The following is a 27,537-nucleotide window of genomic DNA, read 5'->3' as shown; positions in this document are numbered from 1 at the left end:
GAAAGAAGAAACCATAGCTTGCTGCCTGGCTTTCTGCTTCCAGGTCCCAAAGTATTACATCAACCACAGCTGCCCCAAGCCCCAGATGGTTGCAGAAGGGATGCCCAGAATCTGCCTCAGCTTCACCCAGACAGAGATTGATCCAGCTCAGAGGTGAACCCAAGAGATGGGGACTTATTGTACATCACTGCAGAAACTCAGGCTGGAAGCTGCCAGGGGATGGCACAAGACAGAGACCCCTTCACACTGAGGCTTATGCTAAAGGGTGTTGTTAGACCCATGAACACTGTCCAGGCTCCCTCATATTGCCACACTGCTTCCCCACTCCCTAAGATGTGTCCCTTAAATCAGTGTACCTTTGCTGGCTGTTCAAGCCCCACAGCTCCTGCCCCATTGCCTCTGCCCCTTCCACCACCCACCCTATGCAGAATACTGCCCTCAGGAGGCACTCTCCCCCCGTGACTCAGTTTCTCTTGTTGCAGTCAAATGTCCCCAGCACAACTCTACAGCATCTCCACCACAAGGAGGGTCTGAAGCCCATTCCCCACATCCCTATGGGAAAGGGGCTGATTCACCAGCCAGTTTGCACAGGGACTGCAGGCTGTGGCAGTGACAGAAGGCAAAGCCTCCCTTTTCCCTACCAACGTGCCAGAACGAAATCCTACGAATGCAGCAGCCCTTCTGCAATCTGCAGCCCGAATCTCTTTGCACGGAGCCACGGGTGCCCGCAGCTTCTGCAGGAGAGCCCGAAGCAGCAGCACCGAATTCTGGCTTCGGTGGGGAGAGAAAGGGGTGACCGTGGTCCTGGGGGGTGATGTAGGGAGGTGGAGGAAGAAAAAGGGGAGGAGGAAGAGGAGGGGGAGGGAAAGGGGAGTGGGAGGCAGTGGGGAGGGGTGCAGCCCATCGGCGAGCGAGCTGCGGGGTGGGCTGGCAGCCGGAGCGGCTCGCAAGGAGGTTATAAAAGGCAGTGAGAGGGGCACGGAGGAGGCACCTGAGCCTGAGGATTTAGAGCCCCGACGGAAGTAGGAGCGGAGCCGGCCATGCCCCGGGTAGCTGGGTGCGGAGGGAGCTAAGGATGGTGTCCGGCCAGCGTCCTGCCCTCCTCCTCCTCTTTCTCCTGCAGGTAAGGTGCTCGCCAGACCTTTACCCCAGGAGGATTCTTCTGCCTTCCTCCCCTCGCACCCTGACCCGCTCCGTGTCTCCGACTTTTCCCTTTCTTTGAAGGAAAGGAAAAGTCAAAGGGGAAAATGCACTTTAACGACCCCCGGAGGACCCCCAACTCAGTGTGGGCTCTCGTCAGGAGCTCACAGCTGGGGGGCGGGGGGGTTGGAGTCAGGGATTCACCACCAGGTCCCCCTTCCTCACTGGATGCTCCCGGTGCTACCAGTTTCCCTTTAGCTGTGGGAGGGGGTAGCTGCACTGGGGGTGTGATGGATGGGAACAGCACAAGTGCAAAGCTTCATTCTTCCCCCTCTTTTATTGATTTCCTAAGGAAACCTTTCCTTTCTCCCCAACCCCCCACCTGCAAAGCAGAAGACTTTCCTCTTTGAATTGCTTGCTGTGGAACTGGAGCCACTGCTAATTTTGCAGCTCTGCACAAAATGCAAATGCTTTGTCAGAAGCAATATTCTTCCCTCCCTGAGGGCTCATCTGTTAAGCAAACACTCCCAGCCCAAAGCATGGGGTAGACCCCAGACTATGGGGAAAATGAGGAATGGGAAAGATTTCCAATCGTATCCTGAGCGGGCAGCTAAACACAGTGACCACAATGATGGTTAAACCTCTGTGTCAAGTGGGTTAAAAAACCGAATAAATGTGCCTTGCTCTCTGCAAAATGCTGTCTCAGTGGCCCAGTTGTGACTGCAGAGTTAAAAGGACAGCAAACACAGAGAGTCAGCTCACCCTGTTAGCACCGTTGCGGTTCGTACCCGCAAATTGGGTTCCCGCTGTGTAAATTTGGCTGCACCTTTGGGATAAGAAGTTCTCACCTGGGTGAGAGGAACTGATCTGTGCCTGCTGAGCACCCTGCCAAGCTGCTGCTGTGTTGCAAAGCTCCTCACCCCTTTAAGTGCACAGCCCCAGTCCTGGCTCTTTCTGCAGTTGTGTTGCCAGATGCAGGTTTTGCTTGCTTCTAATATGAAAAATGGAAGTGGGAGAGAGTGAGAGCTCTTCCCCCACACCCCAGGATCCCCCTGTTATCACAAGGACAACATTGGCAAAGCCACTACCTTGCTTTGACAGGGGAAGGGTCTGAGATGGGGGAGTATGAAGCAAAGATGGGTCACAAAACCAGCCCAGAGGCACTGGGATGAGGGCTCCTTTGCCTTCCTAGATTACCCCAGGCTTAAAAGCTTCTCTAGCTGCTCCTGTGTGTTCCCCAAGCACGGCAGCATTGTGAGGGTGGGACTGAGTCCTCCAAACCCTTCCAGAGTTTGAGATCACAAAAAGCAGCCTGGAGAAGAGAAGGCTGTGGGGAGACCTCATTGTGGCCTTTGAGTATTGAAAGGGAATTTATAAGCATGAGGAAAACCAACTTTTTATATGGGCAGGTGGTGATAGGACAGGGGGGAATGGTTTTAAACTAAAGAAGGGAAGAGATTGAAATTAAATATCAGGGGAGGTTTTTTTCTCGGTGAGGGTGGTGAGGTGCTGGAATGGGTTGCTCAGAGGGGTTGTGGATGTCACGTCCTTGGAGGTATTCAGGGCTGGGATGGATGGGGATCTTGGAAGTCTGGTCTACTACTAAATCTAGCAGCTGGCAACCCTGAATGTAACCAAGAGGTTTGGAACCTCAGGTCCCTTCCAACCCAAACCATCCTATGATTGGTTGGTCTGTCCATCTTGTTGTGCAAGGGTGATGGACAGATAGGACAGGCAGCCAAAATTGCGTCAGAAAACTCTCTGGCATCTTGTACATCATTTAAACAAACCAAACGAGTGGCTGAAAAAAGAACTGAGTTCGCCTGCAGTGGTGTCAGGAACAGATGGGCACTACTGGGGCTGATAATACTGGAAAGCCAAGGTGTGATGGCAGGGGGAGGCTTCCCCTCTTTCTTGACCCTCCTTAGCATCAATAAACCCAAAGCCAGCTTCCCACTCTTTGCTATGTAGGATGTGCTGCCAACCCCAGGGTTCTCCTCTGGACCTTGCTTTCTTTAAATGCTGGAGTTGATGCAGTGTGTGTGAGCTCACCCCTGTGGTTTCACATCTTCAATGGAAAACCGAATGGAGATTGCACACCTTGTTCCCAGAATAGCTGCTCTATTGCCATAGAATGAATATATAGAAATTCAGGGAGCATAGCCTACAGAGAAGGCTTGACCCTGCCCTAAAATACAGCCCTGCTCACCAGATAGCCCACACGGGGCTGGCTCAGAAGTTTGTCAAATGTTTTGGTGTGATTGGGGTTTCCCCAGCTGTGAATAGAGATAAACATGGAAAATTAGAGGGGAGTTAAATGGCAGATGCTCAGCCCAGGGCATGGCCCTCAAAACATGAGGGAGGACCATGGGGCACATGGGGGCAAGAAGTCTCCAACCTCCAAAGTGAAGATATTTGAATTCTCAGAGTTCCCATATTTAAAGTCTATAGGGGAGTTTAATACAAACACTTCAGCAAAGCAGTTCTGTGCGTGTCCCCATCTCCTTGAGCAGCCTTTGCTCTGGCCCATTCAGATGCTTTAGGAGCTGCTCTGATTCCCAGTGTCCCCTACACCAGCTTGCTTGCCATTTTAGCTTCTAACATCTGAACGGTATCATTCATCTTTTCACCCATCCCCCCCCAAAATCCGTGTCCACTGTGATAGATAACCCAAATTGGAATTATTTACATGAAGCAAAAGATTGGAGTGTGATCCAGGAAACACTTTAATTTCCCATAAATCAGGTTTTACGGGCATTCTCTTAACCCTGATTGATATCCTTTTGTTATGTTCTGCATCCAGCGTGCTCAGGGAGGCTCCAAACGTAATAAATACTCCCATCGAAGCTTCTGTCTGCATGGTGACAGGGGCTGGCCCTCTAGCATGGCTGAACTCATCAATTCACATGTTTTAATTCCAGGTGGAAGTGTTAGCACAGTAACATCAGCAATAGGAAAACCCCTCCTGGGGTTCTTGCTTTGAGCCCGTCTGTCTGTACATAGAGATTCCTCCAGGAGGAATTTTCTTCTTCCACTCTCATTGAAGAATGAGTGTGAGTTGTTGCTGCAGCCTGGCAGGGAGCCCAGCAGGGCTGGGGGAGCAGCACCAGGAGGGTGGAAAGGGTTCCTACAGCAGGAACACCCTGCAGGGATGCTGCTGCTGTGCTCGTGCCATGGTGAGCAACCATGGGCGCATCCTCCCGGGGAAAGCAGCCTGCAGTCATCTTGAAACCAAGTTTTGGAGGCACCTGACTGGGAGAAAAAGACCATAAAAATGGTCTCCAGAGGGGTGTCCCACCAGCCCAGCTCCTGGCACCAAATGGTACCACAGGAGGATGTGATGCCCTTCTGTCCATCTGCCTTCATCTAGAGGGTTTTTCTGCACTGACCAAGCCAATCCTTCTTCCTTCTGCTTACAAAACCCCCCTCCTGCCCTTTTGAGGGGTCTCAGAGGCCATCATCACCCATCCATCAGTCCCACTGACCTCTCTGTGCAAAGCCACTGGCTCACATCCCGCTAATCACTCTGCTCTCCAATTACAGCTCTGTCAGCTGTGGAAAACCCAAACCCCCGTCTTAGATTGCTAATTAGGCTCCGAACCATCTCTCTCTCTGCTCCGAGCTGTCTGTCAGCCCTTCTGCCATGCAGATCCAATCTTGTTTAAGGCAATGAGATCTCGAGGGGGAACAAGCCCGTCCCTGGGTAGTATGGGACGAGGGGGGGATGTTTGACTCAGATGTTAACATATTAATTAATACGTGTGGATTGCTTTGGAGAGAGAAAGCACTGCAGGGGAACATTAATTCCTAATTGTTGTTAATTGAATTTTGCTGCTAGGTCAGAGGCAGGTCAGAGAGACAGATGCCCTGTGCATATGCCCATGTGTGTGTCAGAGCTTGCTCCTCACACCCATAGAAGCAATGAGCATCCTCAGGCCAAGGTTCCCCAAAAACATGCCCAGCTCAGCTGGTGGAATGTGATGCAAACAAGCTGCCCCATGCAGTGTAGCAAAGCATGAACAATCCTAGGCAAGTTCTTCCATGTGCCTCAGTTTCCTTTCTGACCCAATTTGGATACATTGGGGGTGACACACTGACCACAGAGAGTGTTTGCGATGCATAACGAACATAAATGATGGAGCAGTGTCACCTTTTGGTGCCTCAGCTGTGTCCTGCATGCTCCAGGCTTAACCAAGTATCCTCAGCATCAGCTGTGATGCCTCCAGGTGTGTGAAACAGAAACATTAGTGTAGGCTGGGGGGAGAAGTGCTGAAGCCATGGTTGGCTGCAGGTGAAGGAGGAGCTGCTCCAACTCAGAGCCATGCAACTCCTGGCAGATCATCGTGCTTACAGGAGCACGCGCTGGCAGAGCAGGACCTCTGTGCAGAGCAACTGCTTCTGCAAAAGCAGATTGCTTACCTTTCCCTGCACAGCTGAATGCTCAGCTGAAGCACTCTGTGATTTTTGGCAGCCTAAGGGAGATCACAAAGGTTTTTCTTTGTTGTAGAGCGGGATTGGCTGTACTCTGTGTCAAAGCAAGAGCATGAGGGCCAAGGGAAGGGGACGCTGGGGTGTGTGTGGCTCCAGCTTGGCCAGGCTGGGACCTGCTGGGTGCCATGTGGCAGCTGACAGTGGGGATGCAAGGACAGAGCTTTGACCTCTTCCTTCTGTAAAGCCTGCAGAGGGGTTAAAGCAACCTGCAGGGGACAAAGTACATGTAGGAGCCTGACCAGCAGGGTGCCGGGATGCTGTTGGCTTGTGCAAATGCATCTGGAGTCCCCATCTTAACCCTGCTAGCAGCATCGCTGAGGGGATCAGGTAGAAAAAAGAAAATAAGCCTTTTGTTTGTTTTGTTTGATTTGGAGGATTTTATTTTATTTTTTTTATTATTTATTTTATTTTGCCATTTTAGCCCATTTTCAAAGCCTGTCCAGAGCTGATACCTGTGCTCCATTGCTCCATCCTCACCCCTCGAGCTGTAGCTCAGCCCATGCTGCAGTCCAGTGCCAAGACCTCTCCCTGTGTCTGGAAGGAGGATGGGTACTGCCAGGCTGGGCAGGCTGCAATCAGCACCATCACATCCAATTAACACTTGCAGATCTGCTCAGTTGAACAAACCATCCCAGCCCCTTCTGGGAAGAAACCTTGAGTCCCAGCTGCCTATGCAGTGAGCCATAGGTCTGGCAGGCACCAAAGTAGAGGGGACGGACCCCTGCAGCCCAATTACCCTATCTCTGGATCTTGGGAGCTCTCGTGTTTGGGGTCGTGCTTCACCAGTGCTGATCCCAGAGCCCAGCCTCATGAAGAGCATCACTGGGTGTGGTGGGATCCTGCAGGACTGGAGGAAGTGCTTCAGTCCCTTGCAGTGCATGCATTTGGGGCAGGGTTATGCTGCTGGATCCATTGTGCCATCTGGAGCAGTCATAACAAGGGAGCTATTCTCAGCTCTGTTTGTACGTCTGCCTGACATCTCGCTTGCTGTCAAAACCAGCTTCCCAAGGCAGTAAATAGTTGTTTGGAAAAGAGCAAGTGGGTGCGGAGCTTGTCTCCCTGTCTGAACACATCCTGCTGATGCTTCAGGAGGGGGTAGGGGATCTCTGGGTGTGCTAACACTAAGACATGGGGAGGAATGTGTCTTCCCTAGCCAGCATGATTTTGAAGGTAAATGGCACACAGGAAGGGAGATGGGGCGCTGGAGAGCAGCCTGACTGTGGGGAAGGAGTCTCCTTATCTTCACTGACTGCTGGTGGCCATCCTCTGAGCGCAGAGACTGGCCCCTGCCATCCCTCATTCATCCCATCCATTCATTGCAGATGGAATCACTTCATTGCTCCTGCCACGCAGGACTGAAGAGGTCACTGCAATCTCTGCCAGAAACAATCCTTCAGCATCAGCTTATCCAAAATAGCTCCCCGGGCAGATGGACTCTGTGGTTCTCACTTCCAAAGCAGCTGCAGAGCCACCCAGGAGATGTTCTGGAGAAGCTCTTGCCAATAGGATTGTTTGTGGTCAGTGCTTCCCCATGCAAGAGGAACGGCAATGCTTGCAGACAAGCCCTTCTCCTAGAGAAGGCTTCATCCTGACCCTGTGGATGAGATCCCTTTAATGATGCATTTTCCTGCTGACAGCTTACAAGGCTGTGATTTTAATAAGGTATCACAAATCTGAACGTGGTGTCAGGCTCATCATGTTTCCTCTGCCTGCTCTTGGGATGCAAAGATGCTAAAAGTGGTGATTAAAATGCTAAACAGGAGAAACTGAAGCTCAGCAGGGGCTGTGCAGGGCTGCAACGTGGGTCACTGGGGGAATATTTGGGGAAGAAGAACAATGGGTGGGAAAAAGAGCAGATAATAGGAGTCCCCAAGAGTGGAAAAGCAGTCCTGTAAATGGGTGCATGCAGATTTGGGGAGGATACCCATTAAGGTGTGGGGAAGCTCAGATCAGACCCACCTGCTGCCACATCCAGGAGGGAACAGAGGTGTGAGGAAGCTGCATGTTGTGTGCGTAAAGCTGTTCCCATCTTCTCTCTTTCCATGCAGGTGTTTCTCCTTCGGGACAGCCTCGTTGCAGCTTCCATCCAAGAGCAGTACTGTGAAAGCCTGCTGCCCACCACCAACCACACAGGTGAGTGTCCTGTATCCTCAGATCATGCTCAGGGCACCTGGTGGCAAGGGTGGCCAGGTGAGGGTGAGACCCTTTCTTGGGGTGGGAATGTGCTGAGGCTGCATTGCAGCCCTGTGGTGAACACTGCATCAGCAGTTTGCAGTGTCAGTTGAGGCAGGTGGAAGATGCAGAGCTCAGGAGAGCTAAAAATAGGAAGAATAAATGTGCTTGGGGCTGGAGGAGAGGTGGGCAAAGAGACACCAGCTCTTCTCCTGCTTCCGTGCTGCCACTTCCCTACTGCACCCAAGGACATCAGGAGCCAAAGTGGTCCTCGGTATCAACTGCCCTCTGCTAACCAGGAGCCACTGTCCCCTGTGTCTGCACCCCTTCACCACCCCCATGCCCAAAGGTGACAACATGAAGCTGTGGCTTTTTGCAGACACCACGTCACCAAAGGAGCACATCCATGATATGTTCAGGGCTCAGCTGTCCTCTGTCTCCAGTGCTCCCAGAGTTGTGCCACTGAGCACTGCTGGGGACATGGAAGCAGCTCTTAGGAACATGGCTGGGGCTGGCTCAGTCAAGCTGGGTGACACCAGCAGGGTCATGGGCACCTCCCTTGCAAGGGTTTGTACCCATCTAGGTCAGGCCCACAAAGCATTGTGTTTTGTCCTACATTAAAGATATGATTTAGATGTCACCTCAGCAGTGACGGCTCTGGGTTGGCGATAGATCTGGGGGGAGGAACAGTGGCTGAGGGAGAGGAGCTTCAAGGCAGCAGGAGGAAGATCCGCCCTGGTCCAGGGTTGCTTCAGAACTCATTTTTTCTGTAACTGACAGAGGACAGAGAATGCATCAAACAGTTGCCCAGCTTGACCCAGTCCCTGCTCAGTAGAGCATCTTTCCATCAGGTTGATGGATGACTCCCTGCCACGCTGCTCCCATTAGCAACAACATTAAAAAGTCCTTTTACAGGCTGATTCAGTGCCTGTATGTTTGGCAGAGCCCAGGGCACTGTGGCGAGGAGCATCCCCAACCTGAAGCATGGAGGTAGAAAGCCAAGGGTAAAGCATGGCTGGTGATAGAAATGGAAGTGCCTGCATGTCCTGGGGGCTATGCAGAGAAGCCTGGCCATCACTCATGGGCTTTGCTCCCTGAAGGTTTCATTACTTCACAAGGTGTTTGTCCTTGGCCAAGTTAAGCAGTGATAAATGGTATTGGTTTTCTTCTTGCTTGCCTTTCTTGGTGTAATGTGTCTCTGGCTCTGACCCATGAATTGTGGGGAGCACCTCCAGACCTTCCTGTGATGGAGGAGCTGACCCATGGCACAAGGCATGGAGCCTCCTTGTGCTCAGCTCATGGCCCCTGTCACCTGTGCTGTCATTTCCTGAACCCAGGGTAGAGAGCAGGGAGCATTTCCAAGCAGCAGGCAATGCTTTTTGCAAGCACCAGACTTCCTTCCATTGGGATTTAGCAGTGCAAAGCTATTCAGGAGCAAGTGCACCTCAGTATCCATCACTCTGGGATGGGGAGCACAGCAGGCCAGGCTTTAAATCTGCAAAATCTGCTCCATCCTACCTACCACGCATGGGTAACTCGATGGAGATGGGGATGGTGCATGTGAGAGTTGCTCCCAGCTCAGGATGGGGGCTTAGCTGAAACTAATTGTCCTATGACTGTTGTTTGGTAAGTGAAGCTCAGCGTCAGCCCTCATCCTTGGGATCTGTTTAAGCCCTGCCTGATTTAGGCAGCATTTCTGAGGAAGAGATGTTCACAAAACTGGCAACTTTGTTTTGAGGCTATTTGAAGCGGGGACTTGTTAAGATGATGCTAATGGGAATTGCAGTAAGACTACAAGACTTAATTTGTTAATGTCTGCATAACTCTTGGGAAATGGCACATGCTGGCAACACGAGCCCAAGGATCCTCCAGCACGCAGCACGTTGGGCATCAGCTGGATGCACAGACAGGCTCTGCTATGGAGTTATTCCTCCAAAAATCATCCCAGCCCAGGTTCTCACCCTTCTCACACTGCCAGTCCCTTCCTTACTAAATTTTACACTTCTTAATGAGGATGCAAGGCTGGGTGGTTCTATTGCTGGTGCTCTGAGGTGCATGCACTGAGCTGGAAAGTTCTCTGCTTAGAACAGAGTGGTGCGGAGAGATGCAGGTGATGCTCACCAGCTGCATAGGCATGATGGTCCAAACTACTATTGTAGGCATCCACGGTGCCTTTCAGTGGGTATCCATGCACTCAGATTGGCTGCTCTACTGCAAAGGCTGTTCTTCTATTTGCTCCTCCAAGTCGAAACCATGTTAAGCTGGACTTGAGACCAAGAAGATGCGTTAGAAGCTGGGTCAGCTTGCACCTCCAAACACCTGGAAGCCAAGAAATGTAGCTTAATTAAACTTATCAAAGAGAAACAATGAAGATCAACCTTGTTCAGGGTTGAAAGGTCCCTGTCCCAAGGGCTCCCAGCCTTCAGATTGCTGCAGACAGCAAATTACCTTCCTGATTTCAGTTCCCTGGGGTCTGTATGCAGCTGCTTCCCCCCGTTGCCACAAAGCTTTTGCAGAGGGATGAGGTCATTTTGCCCATGAGGACGAAGCATCCCACTGTCAAAAGAATGCTTCTCATTGCAGCCTTTTCACTGGGAAGGAAAGGGGAGTCGGAGTAGATGGGAAAACCTAACTAATAGGTGAGGCTTTCCCAGAGCAGCCCAGCAAAAAGCAGTCAAGCAGAGCGAGTGCTTGAGGGGTTATTTTGCCTTTCATAGCATTCAGGCTTGGATCAGCCCAAGGAGTTGGCACCCAATTGCTAATAGCTCCGGTACTTCTGGCTGCACGATTCACTTCTTCAAGCTGTTAAATTGTTATCACAATAAATTGTTATCCTTAATCCCCTGTGTGTGCCCAGAAGAGAGCAAGAAGCACAGCTGACTCCTTCCAGGAAAGAAGTGATTCGGACCACTGCACATTCACCTAAAGCAAAAGGAAGTGACACCAAAGCCAGGCAGAGCTGAATAAAAATGTGTGTTTGTTTGCATTTAAAATACTTGAGCTATCTTCAGGGGAAGAAGGGAGCATAGCTTTGCATTCAAATAAAACAAATTGAGCTGGGGGGGAAGCTACAGCAAAAGCCTGGGGATGAGGAGCAGAGAAGAGCAGTGAGCAATGTGAACATTTCATTGTGTGTGCTTTGTGGGACAGGTGTGGGGGCAAGTTTTGCAGAGGGTGACAATGTGACCAGGAGCATTCCATGCTCTCCAGTTCCACACCAGCAGCACTGCGACAGCCATCCCTGCCCTGCTGCAGCTCTTCTATTCACTTGCTGCCTCCCCAGGGGAAGAGACTGGATTTTAAATTCATAAAGGTCAAATTAACAACATCAATGCCTCTTCTCCCTTCAGCCTGGTTGGCATCTCTCCTACCGATGCAGAAATACTAATAAAAAGGGCTAAAGAGGCAGCAGTGAATCCTGGCAGGGACTCAGCGCTGATGGAGAGCAGCGATACTGTGGCTGATAAATTCGTACTCACCTATATGGAAAAATCACAGTGTTTTAAGCGTATGCGGGTATTGATGAAGCCATTCAGCTCCATCATCTGGGAAATGGGAATGTCGATAGAAACTTGCTTTTATTCACATGTTTGTCATCGGGGAAGAGGGAAGATGGTGACAGTTTGAGGTTTTCTGGTAGGAAGCAACGCGTTAGCACATCTCAGTGCCATTAAACTGCACTTTGGACTGGATGCTGTAACATCCCTGCCAACTGCTTCGCTCTGTTTTAGCCACATTACAGAGGAAATCTCTGCCAGTGAGGGGTTGTGCTTCCTTGCTCACCCAGCACAAAGCCCAAGGATAACCAAGGAATAAAGCACTGGCTGCTACCCATGGAAATAACACAGCATCAACCACATCGTGTGTCATATGGCCCAAACCAACCCACTCCATTACATCTTTCATACACAGATATGATCCAACACACTGTGTACCAAAGACATATATATTCTCCATAAGTTTAACTGGGAGCCATCTCAGGTGCTGACATAGCACGGATGCATCCCATCAATAGCTTGGCGTGATGCCTCCTGTTTATCCTCCAGAATAACAGCCCAAGGGGATGGTCAGCAAGCATGAATAGCATCAAGCTGAAAATGTATTACAAAGATACTTCACTATCATAACACTTAATTAGCCCGCTTAATAATTTTTTCATTGAGGATCGTGGAACTCGAATGTTTGGGAGGATTACTGGGGATTTTTTTGAGGACTGGACACTTATAGAAGTAAATAGAAACATCCAACACCACCCAAGTCAGTGCTGGAGGTAGGAATTGAGCAAGGATCAGGTTATTTTGAGACAATTTCAGTGGCCCCAGCCTGGTTAAGTATTCATCCTCAACTCAAAGGGAAGGCAAATAACTCCACTCCCCCCAATTTCAGCCCTATGTTAAAGTTGCCCACCAGCGCTGTTTCACTCACTGCCTCCAGCATTTGGCACCTACCCATCATGGACATGTCAGAGCCTTTAAAGAGGAGCATTCTCATCAAGGCTCTTGGTTTGGGGGCAGTGAGGTGTGGAATTGCTCCTCCTGTTTCACCAGTGCAGTGGAGCTGCCTGGAAGGGGTGGTGGGTACCCCTAGATACTGGCTGCAGTGATTGAGTTCTGGTTAGATGTAGACATGGAGCCCTGGTTGCTAAATACAAGTGCTGCAGAAGGAACATCCCTTAGGAGCTCAGTGCTTTGGCCTGCATGAGAAACAGCCACTGAGGCCATCAGGAATGGACAGAGATAGTTGTTGTTGAGTAACATTTCCAGACTGGTAGAGATATGAGCTAACACATCTCAGCTCTTAGTCAGCCTCCTGAGATACCTTAGATAGATAACTGCATCACTCGACATAAGGACAAGTGTGTGATTCAGCTTCCCATCGTCTTTCCTGCCCCTTTGGCACTGCATGAACTGAAAAAGGCTTCATCTGCAGAGCAGCTGTAGCATTGCTGGGGATGTAGCAGCCAGCTGAGGCACTGCATGGCTGCAAAGTTTTACTGGGGTGTCAGATGGGGATGTGTTCCCCAACACAACTCTATCAGCACAATCTTTGCTTGAGCAAAGCAGTGATCTGATGATACAAACCTGTTCCAAACCTCCTGGCACTGGCTTGTAGCACTGCAGCCACACGTCTGGTGGTGCTGGCGCAGGGTAAGATGTGCTTTGCCCTCTTTATATTTGTTCCAAATCTTTTGACAGATTAGCTGCCAGGCTTCATATGCCTGCATTGCTTTATCGTGGAGCTGTCTCAGGCTTCTGTGAGCAAGGCAGGCAGTGATATTGCTATGTTCTACAGAAACAGCAAGGATATTGCTATAGTTATCCTGATGCAGTTATTGGGAAGTAGTCATCTCAGTGTAAGTCCCTGGACAAGCACTTCTTTCTTCAGAAATGCTTTACATTGCTTCAAAGCAGCAAAACCCTTAAGGAAACAGGATGAGAAAGGATTTGAACAGCTTCCCCAGTGCCACATTCTCTGTCTTAAAGCAGGACCAGCTCTCTCCCACCCTAGATGCTGTGTTTCTACACACAGTAAGGGAGTAAAATTGGGGGAAATGGATGCAAATAGGATATTTATTGACCTTGTTTTTGCTGCAAAGACCACAGCCAACAATGCTGAGGAAGCTGGAGCAGGCGGCTGCAGAACCTGAGAAAATAATCCCCTGCAAATAGGACGAGCTGCAAAGGAGATCTGAATGCTTTTAGCAGTGATGCATATCATTTCCATGCTAAACAGAGCTCTAAATGCTGGGAGCTGTGTGCTGCTGGGGAACATCTGGAGCAGACAGTGTGATGGGCAAAGGGGACAGCATAGCCCCCATGGCACCTTCCTTACTGCTTTACTTAACCCTTCCCCACACTGAGAGTTTTTCTTCCCTACATGCTGGAGAGAACAGCATTTCTGAGTTGCAGAAAGCAGGAGAGATACTGTAGCCTTCCACTTAAAGTGGAGTGCCAAACAATATTGAATCCAGCGCTTGGGAGAGAAAAGTGAAGGCATTACATCCAAACTTGAGCAGAACTGTAACTAACCAGTGCCACTTTTGTCTGACCATGTAATTTCCATGTCACGGGTTTTGTTATTGATGGTCCTGCAGTGGTTTTACTTTACTAAGTGGAATACCTTGCTGCCAGCCTCTGGCTCTGCTGACTTGTAGTTGCTGAGCCTTGTTTGGCTCTGTGAGCACAGCACAGCCACTGGGATGCAGGAAGGGAAGCTGAGGCACAAGAGATTAAGAGAAAATAGCACTTGTGCTCAGCCCTGCTGATCCTAGAGAGAGTTTTTTGCCATTAGCACTGTGCAAGTTCCATTCTCCCATGCTGGGTTATCCCAAATGAATCTTTTGTGCTCCAGGTATTCATGTGACTTCTCACCTGGGTGAATTCCCAGGTGACTAATAGGGAGAGCACTCACAATTTAACTTGGTCCTCAGTGGAAGCAATTACCAGTTCTCTTTTCTCTATCTGGACGTGGATTATCATAAAATTTTAAACAGGGATTTCATTGCCTGTGACCTTCTATTTCTCTACCAAGTTTGGGTCAAAACACCTAAAGAGCACAACAGTTCCTAATGGATGCAGATGAGACAGACACGCACTCTACGCGTGTGATTAAACACTTCTCTTTTTGCCTAAGAAAAGCTACATTAAAACAGTTAACATAAAGTAAAGGTTGCTACAGCAACCGTACACATGAAGAAAGCTAAAAGCAAAGGTCAGTGTTAAAATTAATTTCTCACTACCCGCTATGGAAGGCAGAAGGCAGCGCTCACCACGCTCGGATGCTTTGCAGCTCACACATTAGGAGGAGATTTCTTTCTCTTAACAAAGAGGAATGAAGACAACCCTCTTTTCCTTCACACTGCAATTTAGCACTGAGGATATCCCAAGAAGCCACAGAAGCCAATTCTCCATATAAGCAATGGAAGAAAATATTCCCCCTTTAAAAATACTTTTATCACAATCATAATGCAATGCTTTGCTGTTTTGTTTGGTTGCTCTTCAGCCAGCTCTACCCATCCTTGGGAAAGGCTTCCAAACAACAGCCTGCACTGTGTCAAGTCCTGGTCAGGGGGAAAATGTGTTCTTACACCCAATGAGCTTCTAATTGTAGGAGGTTGCCTTAGGGAATGGTGATGTCTGGCTCTACACTGGCAGCACAAACAGCTCTGATTCCCAGGAGTGGTTTGGACTGGCCTCTGCCCTGCCAAGGTCTGCTGCCCATCACCCACCTGCTGTCTGATGGGGGTGGCATTGTGTTGATATTGCAGTCGCTGTACTTCCTACCTCGCTTTGAGATGGAGCTAGGACATATTTAGCTACAGTACATGTTGTTCTAAATATATACAAATTACACATAAAAGAGCCTGCAATCTGGCCTACCTAATGTCTACGTTAGCATACTTGTGTAGCTGAGAAAAGCACACAAGTCCTGCTTGAAATCTGGAGTTTTCTTTCTGGTAAAAGGCTGGAACAGACCAACGGGGATGGCAAGGAAGGAGATGTTGGAGCCTGAAGGTTGGGGGAGCTTGGAAGTGCTCTGGGGAGCATCCTGTCAGCTCTGGAAATGGGAAAATATGGCTGTTTTGGGGTCAAATGCCAAAGTCCTGGCTGAGGAAAGGACTCCTCCTCCCCCACCCTCTCCAAAATGTGGGATAAGAGATACTTCCCTTTTTGGAGGACCAGAACAGGGGATCCCAGACTCAGGTGGAGGGCTGGGTCAGGAAACCAGGCTCATGTTTTAACCACGCTTAATCTGAGTGTGCAGGGCAATGATCTCAAATAGGATGGATCAACCAGCTCTTTGGAGAGCCTCAGTGCAGAAAATGTTTGGTATCTGCCACGAAGCTAATGTGGGAGCAGTGCTCACAGCAACTCAACCACTCCACTGGGACCACAAACCCTCAAGGTCCTGGAGAAGGCCCTTGGTGGCCCAGAGACCCCCACTAAACCTCTACCCTTCTCTCCACCAGGGCCTCAGTGCAATGCCTCGGTGGACCTGATTGGCACATGCTGGCCCCGCAGTGCAGTGGGACAACTGGTGGCTCGTCCCTGCCCCGAGTATTTCTATGGCGTGAGGTACAACACCACAAGTAAGTTGAGCAGCACCAAGGGGGATGGGATGGATAGTGGATGGGGGACAAGTGACAGAACATCAGTGGGTATGGATCTTGTTTGGGTGCCCTTTGGGGCATGTTATCTAAATAGGAAATAATCCATCATCTCGCATTTTGGAGAAGATGGTTGCATAAATAGGTGCTCCTGGACAAACACTTGGGAAGAAAAAGGGAGCCAATGTCCCCATTTGGGGTCTGAGGTGTGAAGAAGGAACTATCCTGCTGCTGGAGGTGGCATTCTGGTCTATAGCCCTCAACTGAGCAGGGACCTCACTATTATCTCCTTCCAGCACAGTATCACTGTAGATACACATGGATCCTGCTTCGTGGTGCTTACCTTGCAGGAGTCTGTTTGCATTAATTCCCACTCATGCCTGCCCAAGAGCCATCCCATCCCCGTCTCATCCTATTGCCCTGATGAGGCTTGTGGTCTCTCCTGTTAATATCAGAAGCCCAGCACTGCCCTGTGCTGATGCTAATTGTAGGCTGCTCCAAGGCTGGCATAGCCATGCCTTCCTGATTAGCCTTGCCCCTCTCCATCCCTGCTGAGAGGCAAAGAGTGCTCCTAATGCAGCCAACTCCACAGTGCATTTGCAGGTGATTGCTGGAGCAGGTGGAGGAGTTGGACTCATGCTACTTGGTGGGCACTAAGGGACAGCACTGGTGGAGATTCAAAGCCCTTGAGCAGGTCTGAATCATTCATTCCCATGTAGTTTTAAGCTGTTTACCTCTGATTTCCAGATACCTAAAATGAGGAGAAAGGAGCTCTTTCTAAAGCAGTTCAGCCCAGGTCTGAGGAAGCTCAAGGATGGGCTTCTAAACCTTCCCATATCACATTTTGTGCCTATGAGTGCTTTGGGAGGCTTGCGACAGCATCTCAAGGGACAGATCATCTTGAAAGCATTTCCCAAAGCCTTGATGCTTTCTGGAAAAGACTTCCTTTTCTCACTGTAAAGCTTTGCAGAGCAGGAGTGGCACCCCAGGAATCTGATCCTTTGTTGTCTATCAAATGAAGAAATATCTGAGGCAACTTCACAGAGAAAGATGCCACTGGCTTGATAGCAGAGACCCCTGTTTTACTGACATATTCAGGTCAAATCTGTCACATCCATGGGCTTGTGCCCATCTCCAGGCACTGTTAACCCCTGGATGTACACCTCTCTTTCAGACAATGGCTACAGGGAGTGCCTCGCTAATGGGAGCTGGGCAGCACGAGTCAACTACTCCCAATGCCAGGAGATCCTCAGTGAGGAGGTAAGGCATTGGTAGTGCCTTGGGTTCCAGGCAGAAGGGTGAGGAATGGATGATGGAATTTTGAAGGGCAATGGTATCTAGGTTCAGGAATGGCCCAAAGGAGCAATGGGGCTGGGCACGCACCAGCATCCATATCTATATAAGGGTGACTCTATCGTTGATGTACACTTTCATTTCCTTTGCAAAAATAAAATGATTTCTGATTCCTTCCATGTTAAAAGGCCAAGAGGGTTTGTAATGTGAGTTCTCTTGGTGCCAGGCTGCATGGTACAGGTCAGCACATCCTCCACATCTATTACCCTCTTCTGCTTCTGCAGCTCCTTATGATGAAAACAGAACAACCCAAACTCCATATCTCCCTCCTGGCAATGAAATAAAGGAGATATTTAGGAAGCTGAATGGAATGGATACAAAAAATTACAAGCCCCTGCGTAGGTCGAGCCACCCCTCAGAGCAAAGGAGAAGAGATACAGGCTGCTCATTTACAGCTGATAACCACCTCTGGTATTTAGGATGCTGATATCTCTTGCCAGGAATAGTTTTCTCACTCAGTTAATTGCTAATTCACAGGTTGGATGATTGCCTAACAGCAGGAGCAATCAATTAATTTAATTATCACTCATGCCTTCCTGTGATCCCCTGTTCTCTTTGCCCAAATTCATCCCAGCCTCTCAGCTGCCCCAGGGCTAAAGGGAATGAACAGAGACATCAAGCATCGTGCTGCCAGTGAGCTTGGCTGAGTTACAGCAGGGTTTCCCCCAGATGATGCGTCAGGGATGTCCTAGTGCTGAGCAGGGCTGATGTAGGAGCAAGATACGAAGTACCCAAGCCCATTGCCTGTGCAGGTTTGTATATTTCCTGCCTAAATTAGCTCCATCTGCAGTTCCCAGCAGCTTCTTCACAAGGTGGACTCCAATGGGTTTCTGCAGAGCAGCTCTGGGAGGTGGAGGAGGAGGGTTTGGGATCCCACTGACCCCTCTCTGTCTTCTTCTCCACAGAAGAAGAGCAAGTTGCACTACCACATTGCTGTCATCATCAACTACCTGGGGCACTGCGTCTCACTGGGGGCCCTCCTTGTGGCCTTCGTCCTCTTCATGCGCCTACGGTGAGAGACTCAACCTGCTGTTGGGGGATAGTGCTGCCTATAGAGGTCCCTTCAGGTGGGGGCAGACCTGGAGACCTGGTGTTCTGCTGTGTCCCTTCCATGGCCATTGATCTCAAGCCACTCTCCAGTCTGAATGCCTGCCTCAGAGTTATTTTATTCCCTCTGCTTTTTAAAGCAATGACTTATAGAGGCAGAGGGTCCTACTTGGTGCCCTCCATCACCTGGCCACATCACCCAGGGCACAGTCCTAGCGTCTCATCACTGGGCTTTGGGTTCCTTTGAAAACAGTCGGCCCCACAAAGAGCCTTGTCTTCCCCTTCAGCCCACCTGGGGTCTGTCCTCAGGCAGCCATTGTGCTCTCTGATTTGTCCCCCCATTCTGCAGGAGCATCCGGTGTCTGAGGAATATCATCCACTGGAACCTGATCACGGCCTTCATCCTACGCAATGCCACGTGGTTTGTGGTGCAGCTCACAATGAACCCAGAGGTGCACGAGAGCAATGTGGTAGGTGGGAAGCTCAAGGATCTTAGAGACGAGGCCACAAAAGCTAACTTGAGAGGTCAAATAGTGCTGCTTGGCGGCTGAAAAGCAACCAAGGCTTAAGGGAAGCCTGGGCTCAGTTGCTCTGCTGGGGTCTGTGTCATGCTATGGCTCAGTTTCCTCACTGTAGCACAGAGCATCAAGAAGCGGCCATGGTGATTTGTTTATTGTCTCTTTGAGGTAGTTCTGTTCTTCACTGCATCTCCTAAACTCTTGGCAGGTCTGGTGCCGCTTGGTCACTGCTGCCTACAATTACTTCCACGTCACCAACTTCTTCTGGATGTTCGGTGAGGGCTGCTACCTGCACACAGCCATCGTCCTCACCTATTCCACTGACAAGCTCCGCAAGTGGATGTTCATCTGTATTGGCTGGTGTAAGTACAAGGGCACTTCCCTATGTGCAATGAGTGATACTCACCCCTATCCTCTGCTCCTGCTCTTGTTTCACCTCATGGTACTTAAGGATGTGCTTTAGTGGGCATGGAGGGGGATGGGCTGATAGTAGGACTAGATGATCCTGGAGGTCTTTTCCAACCCAAGTGATTCTGTGATTTGAAACAGCTCCCTTCAGGAACATGAGAACAGTGCATGCCCATATCAGTTTGCCCTGTGCAAGAAGACCATCATCATTTGGCTGCAGTATTGCACTCCTGAGACCTGTCTGTGTGTTCATCTGCAGGTATCCCCTTGCCCATCATTGTCGCCTGGGCCATCGGGAAGCTCTACTATGACAACGAGAAGTGAGCCTCTCTGCTCTCCTTCCCCCTTCCCTATTGCAATTCCCTGGTCATGCAAGGAGCTGGCACATAGCAGGCATGGATGTGCCTGCGGGGGGATCACATGGGATGGGGCACAGGGAAAGGGTGCAAGGAAAAATGATATTCTCCCATTCTTTCTTTTATCCCGCCTTTAGGCTCACTGCAGCACACACCCTTCCTGCTGCTGCATTTTTCCTTTCAAACTGCAAATGAGATTTTTAAGAAGGGAAAAGGCTAGATTAAGCCACAGCTCTCACAGAGTGTTTGCTAAGTGGAGCTGGGATTTAATCTACCGGTAGAGATATAAACTACCACCACCTGAGCCATTTTCACAGAGACTTGTTAATGGAGGACTTAACAGGAACCTGATGAGTTCATCGTGGGGATGGTGGAATTGAAAAGAGCCTGCTCCAGCGAATGCAGCTCGCCTTGTTTTGCAGCACTAGTTTTGCCTCATGACTTGAGCATCCTTATTGCACGCAGGAGAAGGAATCGTTAACCAAAATTCAACCAGGTGCTCTCAGGACACTGATACCATTAGCTCCTATGGGATTTGCTGGGGACACAGCCAACCCTTTGTAAGGTTGTCCTTCCCTACCCCACAGTAACCAGGTCCCACACTCATACAGGACCAGTATAAACCTCCCTATGTAGTCTGGTGTGTGGGAGTAGCTGTTCCATAGCAGCTGCTCCCAGCTACAGCAGCCTAAGTCTTACTGCCTTCATGCTATGACAGTGACCTACAGACATTATGTAAGGGTCAAAGTCAACCGAGTCACTTGTTCTGCAGGCTTGTCCCTGACACCACATGTTCCCAACACTGTCTGCCTTTGCCTTGCAGGTGCTGGTTTGGGAAGCGAGCAGGAGTTTATACTGACTACATCTATCAAGGTCCCATGATCCTGGTGCTTCTGGTAAGGGCAAAGTGACCTTGCTTGCTACATATCAGGTCCTTCCTATCTGTATGTGGACCTGGGTCTTGCTGCTGTGCTGTCCCATGGCTGCAGTGCCCTGCAAGTCAGGCTCCCTCCACTCACACAGCACCCAGCTATGATGAGAAGCATCATGTGTGGATCCTGAGAACTTGAGGTGGGCTAGAAAGGGGTTCTGATAGGGATACCTCCATTACCAGAATCCTACAAGCACTGATCAGTCTCCACATTGCTGCTGAGGCATTGTTTGGGTGCAGGTGTGTGTTCTGCCAAACATCAGGAGTTGCCTTAGCCTCACTCTTTGCTCTGCAGCAGTTTGCTACTGGCTACTGGCTGGGCAGCAACACTTGATCCAGAGGTCAAACAATCTACTGGGACTTCACTTTCTCAGGAAGGGGCAAATAGGAGCAGAGCTGGCAGGTCACAAGCATCAGTGCTAGTATCAGGTCAGCATTTGCAGGACAAAAGCTGTGCACAAGGTCCCCTTCAGCTTCTCCTCCTTCCACTCTCAATGCTAGGAAAACCCAAGGGGGCATTAATCACTGGTACCAAGCAGCCTTCCCATCACCTCGCTGGATAATTGAGCTGCTTTCATTTTCCAGCCCATCAGGTAGCCTGGCCACTTCTAATCTGTGTCAATTGTGCTCAGCCCTAGCACCGCCCCCCAGTTTCATTAGCAGTTGGCAGCCAGGAGGGCAGGCAACCAGTCTCCCCGCATCCCTTTGTTTGCTTTACAATCCTCCTCTCCATCTACTTTTTGCTCACACCCCTTCTATACTCATCTTCTGGTGTGCTCTTCAGCCCTCAGTTCTGCAAATAAGCTCCTATATCTTATTGCTTATATATATACATAGATGCCCTCTCCCAGTGCAAGGAAGGCAGTGTGGATCCTCATGAGAAACAGGGTCCATGCATACTGCATCCACTGCTTCTTAGTTTTGAGGCTCACCCCAGGCTTGCTTTGTGTTCATGAGGTGTTCCCATTTCCCTCAGCACATTTCCTCTGCTGTGGGAATAGAGGAGAACACGGGGGAGCAGACATTTACCAGCTGCCCTCTGCTTTCCAGATCAACTTCATCTTTCTGTTCAACATTGTTCGGATTCTCATGACCAAGCTCCGAGCATCCACCACATCGGAGACAATCCAGTACAGGTAAGAGCAGACCTAGGAACCACCTTAGCATGATGGAGGAGGGACAGAAATAGCCCCACCAGATGAGCAACAAGGGGATGGGAGCGTGGAGACACCTAAGAGAACCTCAAATGCTTTTTGAAGACACGCAGACATTACATCTGTGGTTGTTAAAAGAGGAAGGAAGCAGCACTGGTAAAAGGGAACAGGTTCTCCACTGCTATGGCTGCTGCCCTGGGGAAGCTAAAACTGAGCAGGTTGTGTCCTTCAGCTTTCATCTCCAATTTGTGGTTACTTGTTGTATTCCAGTTTATCTGCTGAAGCCCTGCATGCTCAGCTATTGTCAGTTCACCCATGGCATCTACCAACTTGCACTAGTGACTGGGGCTCTCCTGTAGAACCCAGCCCAGACCAACCAGGGATGGCTTTTTTGGCATTAAGTTACTAGTGGAGTCTGTCAGCTTGGCACTGTGCTCATTCCCTAATCAAAACGAATGAGATAGTGAGCCCCTATCCTTCCCATGCTCTCTCTTGCATCAGCACAATCGCTTCTCACAAACTGCGCTTGTAATCTCATCAAGAACAGATATCAAATTAATTAGCTGAGATAAGTTTTTCATAAACCCATCTCGATGGGTGTAAATTATCTTACCTTCCTTAATTCCTTTTTAACGAAGACCTCGCTCAGCCAAGCAGCTCAGCTCAGCAGCTCAGCTCAGCAGCTCAAGGTCAGATCTTTGCTATCCAGCACCCGTTCTGGCTGAGAAGCCAAACAAGGTGCTCAAAACCAGCTCAATTATTTGGGGATTGCTTTAGGAAACAGACCAACTCTGTTCATGTTGGTGCTGAGAGTGGGATGGGGACAGCCCCCATGCTCAGTGCTGCATGGTGGCAGCTCATCTCCATGGTTTCTCCCCAGAAAAGCAGTCAAGGCCACACTGGTGCTGCTGCCCTTGCTGGGAATCACCTACATGCTGTTCTTCGTCAATCCAGGAGAGGATGAGATCTCCAGGATAGTCTTCATCTACTTCAACTCCTTCCTGGAGTCTTTCCAGGTATGGCTCTCAGCTCCAGCTGCCATCCCAGGGCCCACACCAAGGGATGTGGAGGAGCACATGGTGTGGCTGATGTCTCATTTCATTCCTCCCCATCCCAAAAAATCAACCTTCCCAAGCCTTGGTATTGCTTCAGAGATGCTCAGCCTTGGGGTAACTCCACTGTGACTCTGCACTTGTCTCCTTCCAGGGCTTCTTCGTCTCCGTCTTCTACTGCTTCCTGAACAGTGAGGTGAGCACTGGGGCTGAGGGTGCTTGGGAGGGTCTGTGCCTGTTCTTGAGAGGGGGATGCAAGATCAGTTACCCTCGGCTGCAGGCACATCCACAACCTCACATCGTACCCATACAGGGGAATAGGTTATTGCTTTGTCCTACTGAGGGAGGATCTGACAGAGAATGGGAATTGTTTCTCCCAGGGAATAGAAAATGCAGCTTCAGTTCCTTCTGGTTTTGTTTGCTGTGGTTCTGTGGGTTTGTTCTGTTTGTTTTTGGTGAGAATTGCCCATGAGCACCCCATGCAAATCAAATACAGCTGACAGCTTCCAGGGCTTTGCTGTTTGGAAGACTGTCTCCAGCCTTTACTAATTCTTCCTCCCAGGCTTTGCATTTGTTGTGGCTTGTTTGGACACTGTGCTGGATTTAACAGAGATGCTCAGCCTCCAAAAATGTGAGAAACTGAGAATTTTTGCTTCCTATCTCACATGCAGCAAGCGAGGCAAGGCTTTGGGGAGGAATCTCAGCCAAAACAGAACATCTCATAGGAAATATCAGTTACTCGCTATTTCTTCTTATTTGGGGAAGGAAAATACACCATTGAGAATGGATGCTTTAGGGGTGCATGCATGTGATTTGGTGCAGCAGGAGAGCCCAGGACCCCATTCCCATGTGAATGTGAAAATGGGCACCTCTCAGTGCCCAACCTAAAACTCAGAGAGCAGCAAGGAAAGGAGACAAGACCAGGAGTTGATCCTTTCCTTCTCCTCCTCTTAAATGTTCTCACACCTTCACTGGGCTGTGATGCACAAAAGCAACCAGCAAAGCCCCAGGGAACAGCAGCATAAGTATTTTAAAGCACCAAAGAAGACACGGACCCCTCTCTGGGTTATTTCTCAAACTGCTTTTCAGCAACACAAGACAGCTGGCAGCATCCTGACATAACAGGCTCAGATGTGCTAAGTAACTCACTGATGCTGCTATTTTTGATGGAAGAGGAAAAGGGACTGGATGAGGACTTGCTGGTGAGCATCTTGTGTTATGCAGCGTGTGGTCCTGCTATGGTTTCCATCCCATGAGATGGAAGCTGGGGGCCAGACAAGTCACAGAAGTCCCCAGCTGTCACTCTCCTCCATCCCAGCCCCTCACACCTTCCACCAGCTTATCTTTGTGCCTTCGAAGAGCTTTCAGAGCCCCATCTGGTGCCAGACCCTCAATAGCAGGACCAGGAAAAAGAATCAGGAAGTCTCCATTTCTCCTTTGGAAAAATTACACAACCCCCCCACTTGCCTCTTGCAAGCAGAGCTCAGATAATCCCTCTGCAGCGTGCATAGCTCAGTGCTGGCTGGCTAGATGGGTATTAATGTTACTTAATAATGATTCCCTTCCTCTGTGTCACCCCCAGGTGCGTTCAGCTGTGCGGAAGCGGTGGCACCGATGGCAGGACAAGCACTCCATCCGTGCACGGGTGGCTCGAGCCATGTCCATCCCCACCTCTCCAACCCGGGTCAGCTTCCATAGCATCAAGCAGTCCTCAGCAGTGTGAGGCAGGAGGAGGCTGCTGCCTGATGGGACCCTGCTGTGTTGGTACAGGAGCAGGGTGTGCTGCTCGCAGAGGATGCACGAACTTGTAGTGGGCAATGAGAAACTCTGCAGAAGCTCCTGTACAGACAGGACAGACCTGTAGGATGTGGGACATCTGAGATGCGTTGTTGCCTGCTTGGCCTGGTGTGACCTGCTGGGGTGGCAGGAGGAATCCGGAGAGGTTGCAGCAGCTGTTCTGTCTGCATCCATCCCAGTACAATGCCCCATGTCCCAACTCTCCCTGTGTTTGTCACTTGTCTGAGGTGACACCAAGACAGGGATGCCCCAGGGATTAATCCCTCGGCTGGGAATGCTGCTCAGGGTGGGCAAAAGCCTCCGAGTTGATGAAGGTGGCGGTGAGTCCGAGGCTGATTGTGGACTTTGCTTTACACCACTTGTTTTTAAAGCACTGGGGTTATTGGAGCCCCATCTGTCGTCTGATTTCTCCATATGAGACAGAGGGCAGGGAGGCAGGGCACAGTCAGAGCCCCAGGACTCAACCTGGCCCCCTGGCCCTGCTCGGGGAAAGGTGAGGATGAACAGCCCCATGGAGATGTGTGTGGCTCTGTCCCTCCCTGCCCTGCTCCCACCAAGCTCAGTGCCAAAGCTGCTCCCTGCCCTTGTGTAGAGACCGGGGCCGAATCCCTCCCATGCTGGGATTAAGTGCCTTGGAGGAGTGGCAGCCTCCATCCTCACACCAGCTTCTGGGCTCTGCCATGTCCCTGGTCTGCCCTCAGCATCCCATTTCATGTGGTCACAGAATGCAGCTCTGTGTGCAGTGAAGGATCCGGCCCTGACCTGAGAGCCAAGCTTTACCCCCAGTGGGATGCTCATGCAGAGGGGCTGTGAGCTGAGGCTACTCTCTGCATCCCAGGGCTTTGCTTCAGAGGCCCCACAGGCTTTGCTAGGAGTCACTTCACACTTCTGTGCCTCAGTTCCACCCCCTGTAAAGCACAGCTCTAAGTATTTCTCATCCTGGGAAGGTTTAAGCATTGTAGAATTTGTAGGGTGTGATTTTCCTCAGGGTGCACCACCAGAAAGGAACAAAATCTCTTTTACTTTAAAGAAAAGAAAGAGGAAAAAAATATATATATATATATTAAAAAGATTCAGGCTAAAACCTCCAGGATCTTTCCTTAAACATTTACAAAGTTCATCAGTTTGAAGCAAATCCTTTCTGTTTCTCTTTCTCCCTTGGAGATTTCCCACTTGCTTTTCTACTGTGCAGCCCAACCCAGAAATACCCCTAGTGCCATGGTAGGAGTAACTCCTAGCATCACCCAGTGACCACCACTGGGACAATTCCTTTTATGTGGGGCAGGCAAAGTTCACCCATCACCAGCAGAAAATGCCCTTCATCCCAAGAGTGGATAACCCTGGAGTTATACAAGAGGAAAACCAGATGGCCCCACCTTTATTCCCATGTGGGCAGATGTGTAACAATGGTGCAAACCCTGAGGAAAGCACTGCTTATAGCACAGCCAGAGCCCATCCCATGCCCCTGCTTGGTGACATCCTGCAGGAATGGACTCCCTATGGGTTGCTCTGTGTTGTGTTGGGCACTTGGGTAGGTGCTGTCTCAGAGCTGCTGGTGATATAAAGAAGGGAGAACCCCCCCCTCCCCTCAAAGAAGTGTGTTTTCATCATACAAAAGGTGTTCCAACCAGCGATGCGCTCTGTGTTCCCTTGGGTTTGTTTGATTTTTTCAAAGCTGTCGTTTCTGGTTGGGAAAGAAGCTGCAAAGTGAAAAGAGCAAAGAGAGAAACCCAAATGCGTGTGTCTGCTTTTGCATCGCTGCTTTTCCTTTCTCTCGATGGTTTGCTCTGACCGATGCTTTCCGTATGGAGAGGTGTGTGTGTGTGTGTTCTCAGCCTTCTTTGATTAAAATGACTTTGATTCCTCTCTAAAGGACTTTGGGGGCGTATTTATGGTGTGGAGAAAGCACCCCCAGCACAACCACTCCTCACTTACCATTTGGGGGCTTTGTGTGTCCCCAGGACCATCCCATAGGGCAGAGAAGGGATACAGCTTTCCATCTGCACCATCCCATTAAAGAAGGTGAGACCCCCCACTATGGGTCTCCCACACTCATACCACCATCCTTAGCAAAACCAAACACACCTCCAACTTTTCCACGCAGCATCCTACGCTCCCTCTCACAGCTGAGCTGAGAATAAAGGTAATGTGCAATTAAACCCCGAGTTCATTTCATACATCAGTGTTTACTAGTGAGATTCAGATGCAAACACCTCTTTCTGGTCAAGCTCTTCTGCTGCAGAATTAATTTGCTCATCGCACTGAGCCTTGGAGGGTGCTGTAATTTGGTAAGCACCGTGCACATAAATAATAATTACACGCTCCTGCTGATTACATGATTATATTTGAAGTTATCAAGTAATTCCAAGATGAATGACCTGTCAATCGCTGTCTCCTGTGTTCTTGACAAGGTTGCAGCCTCTACAAATAAACTTGCATTAATTCTTGGCGTTAGCCTGGGAGAAATTGGGCAAATTGAGGCACAGATTATGTCACAAAACCAGATGCTGGGCTCTGCTGAGTGCCGTCCCACAGAAAGCTCTGCTGCATTGCTCCTGCATCCAGCCCTGCTTCAGGAGCAGGCAAAGAGTCATCAGTGTAATGGGGTTTGGTGCCCTACTTGGCATCCTACAGCATCCTTCTGCCTGGTGGAAGCAATGAGAAATGCCCATCCTGACCCAACCAATGATTCCCCAAACACAGGCCTTTTCTGCCCCAACAGGAGCAACTTTTTCCAGCCACTTGCTGCTACAATGAGGGGAAGACCCCAGTTTAGGTTTGCCAGGGGAAGGGTCTAAGCACCATGCCCATGGGCTCCACTGCCCACATGGCTTCCCCTAAGCAGTGACTGGTACAAGCCAGGAAAAAGCATTGTGACCTCATCTACCAGATAGAAAGGAAAATAAATTGAGATATACAGGACAAGTGTTGTGTGATAGGCTGGAATGATGATGTCCAGGTTGAAGTTTGACCAGTAATGCATCATTAAGGCAAAGGCATGGTAATAGAAA

General features: G+C 49.9%; 1 protein-coding gene across 2 annotated transcripts; it reads left to right on the top strand.

Annotated features, from left to right (window-relative positions):
- The first annotated feature begins 865 nt into the window (after positions 1-865).
- LOC140262355 (corticotropin-releasing factor receptor 1) lies at positions 866-26,682 on the top strand. Of its 2 annotated transcripts, XM_072356650.1 has the most exons (13): positions 866-1,123; positions 7,680-7,764; positions 15,773-15,892; positions 17,085-17,170; positions 18,169-18,275; positions 18,660-18,780; positions 19,037-19,190; positions 19,496-19,556; positions 20,416-20,488; positions 21,574-21,659; positions 22,558-22,693; positions 22,884-22,925; positions 24,312-26,682. In XM_072356650.1, exons 1-13 carry the CDS (start codon positions 1,076-1,078, stop codon positions 24,450-24,452), a joined length of 1,260 nt encoding a protein of 419 aa, XP_072212751.1. In that variant the 5' UTR covers positions 866-1,075; the 3' UTR covers positions 24,453-26,682. The 2 variants fall into 2 exon arrangements, with proteins under 2 accessions (XP_072212751.1, XP_072212753.1); XM_072356652.1 differs by lacking the exons at positions 866-1,123; positions 7,680-7,764; positions 15,773-15,892; positions 17,085-17,170 and adding an exon at positions 17,880-18,015 and having other exon boundaries at positions 24,312-26,395.
- Positions 26,683-27,537: the final 855 nt, after the last annotated feature.

Source organism: Excalfactoria chinensis, chromosome 24 (genome assembly GCF_039878825.1).
Source record: "Excalfactoria chinensis isolate bCotChi1 chromosome 24, bCotChi1.hap2, whole genome shotgun sequence".
Taxonomy (NCBI): domain Eukaryota; kingdom Metazoa; phylum Chordata; class Aves; order Galliformes; family Phasianidae; genus Excalfactoria; species Excalfactoria chinensis.
This window is presented reverse-complemented; position numbering and strand designations above follow the sequence as displayed.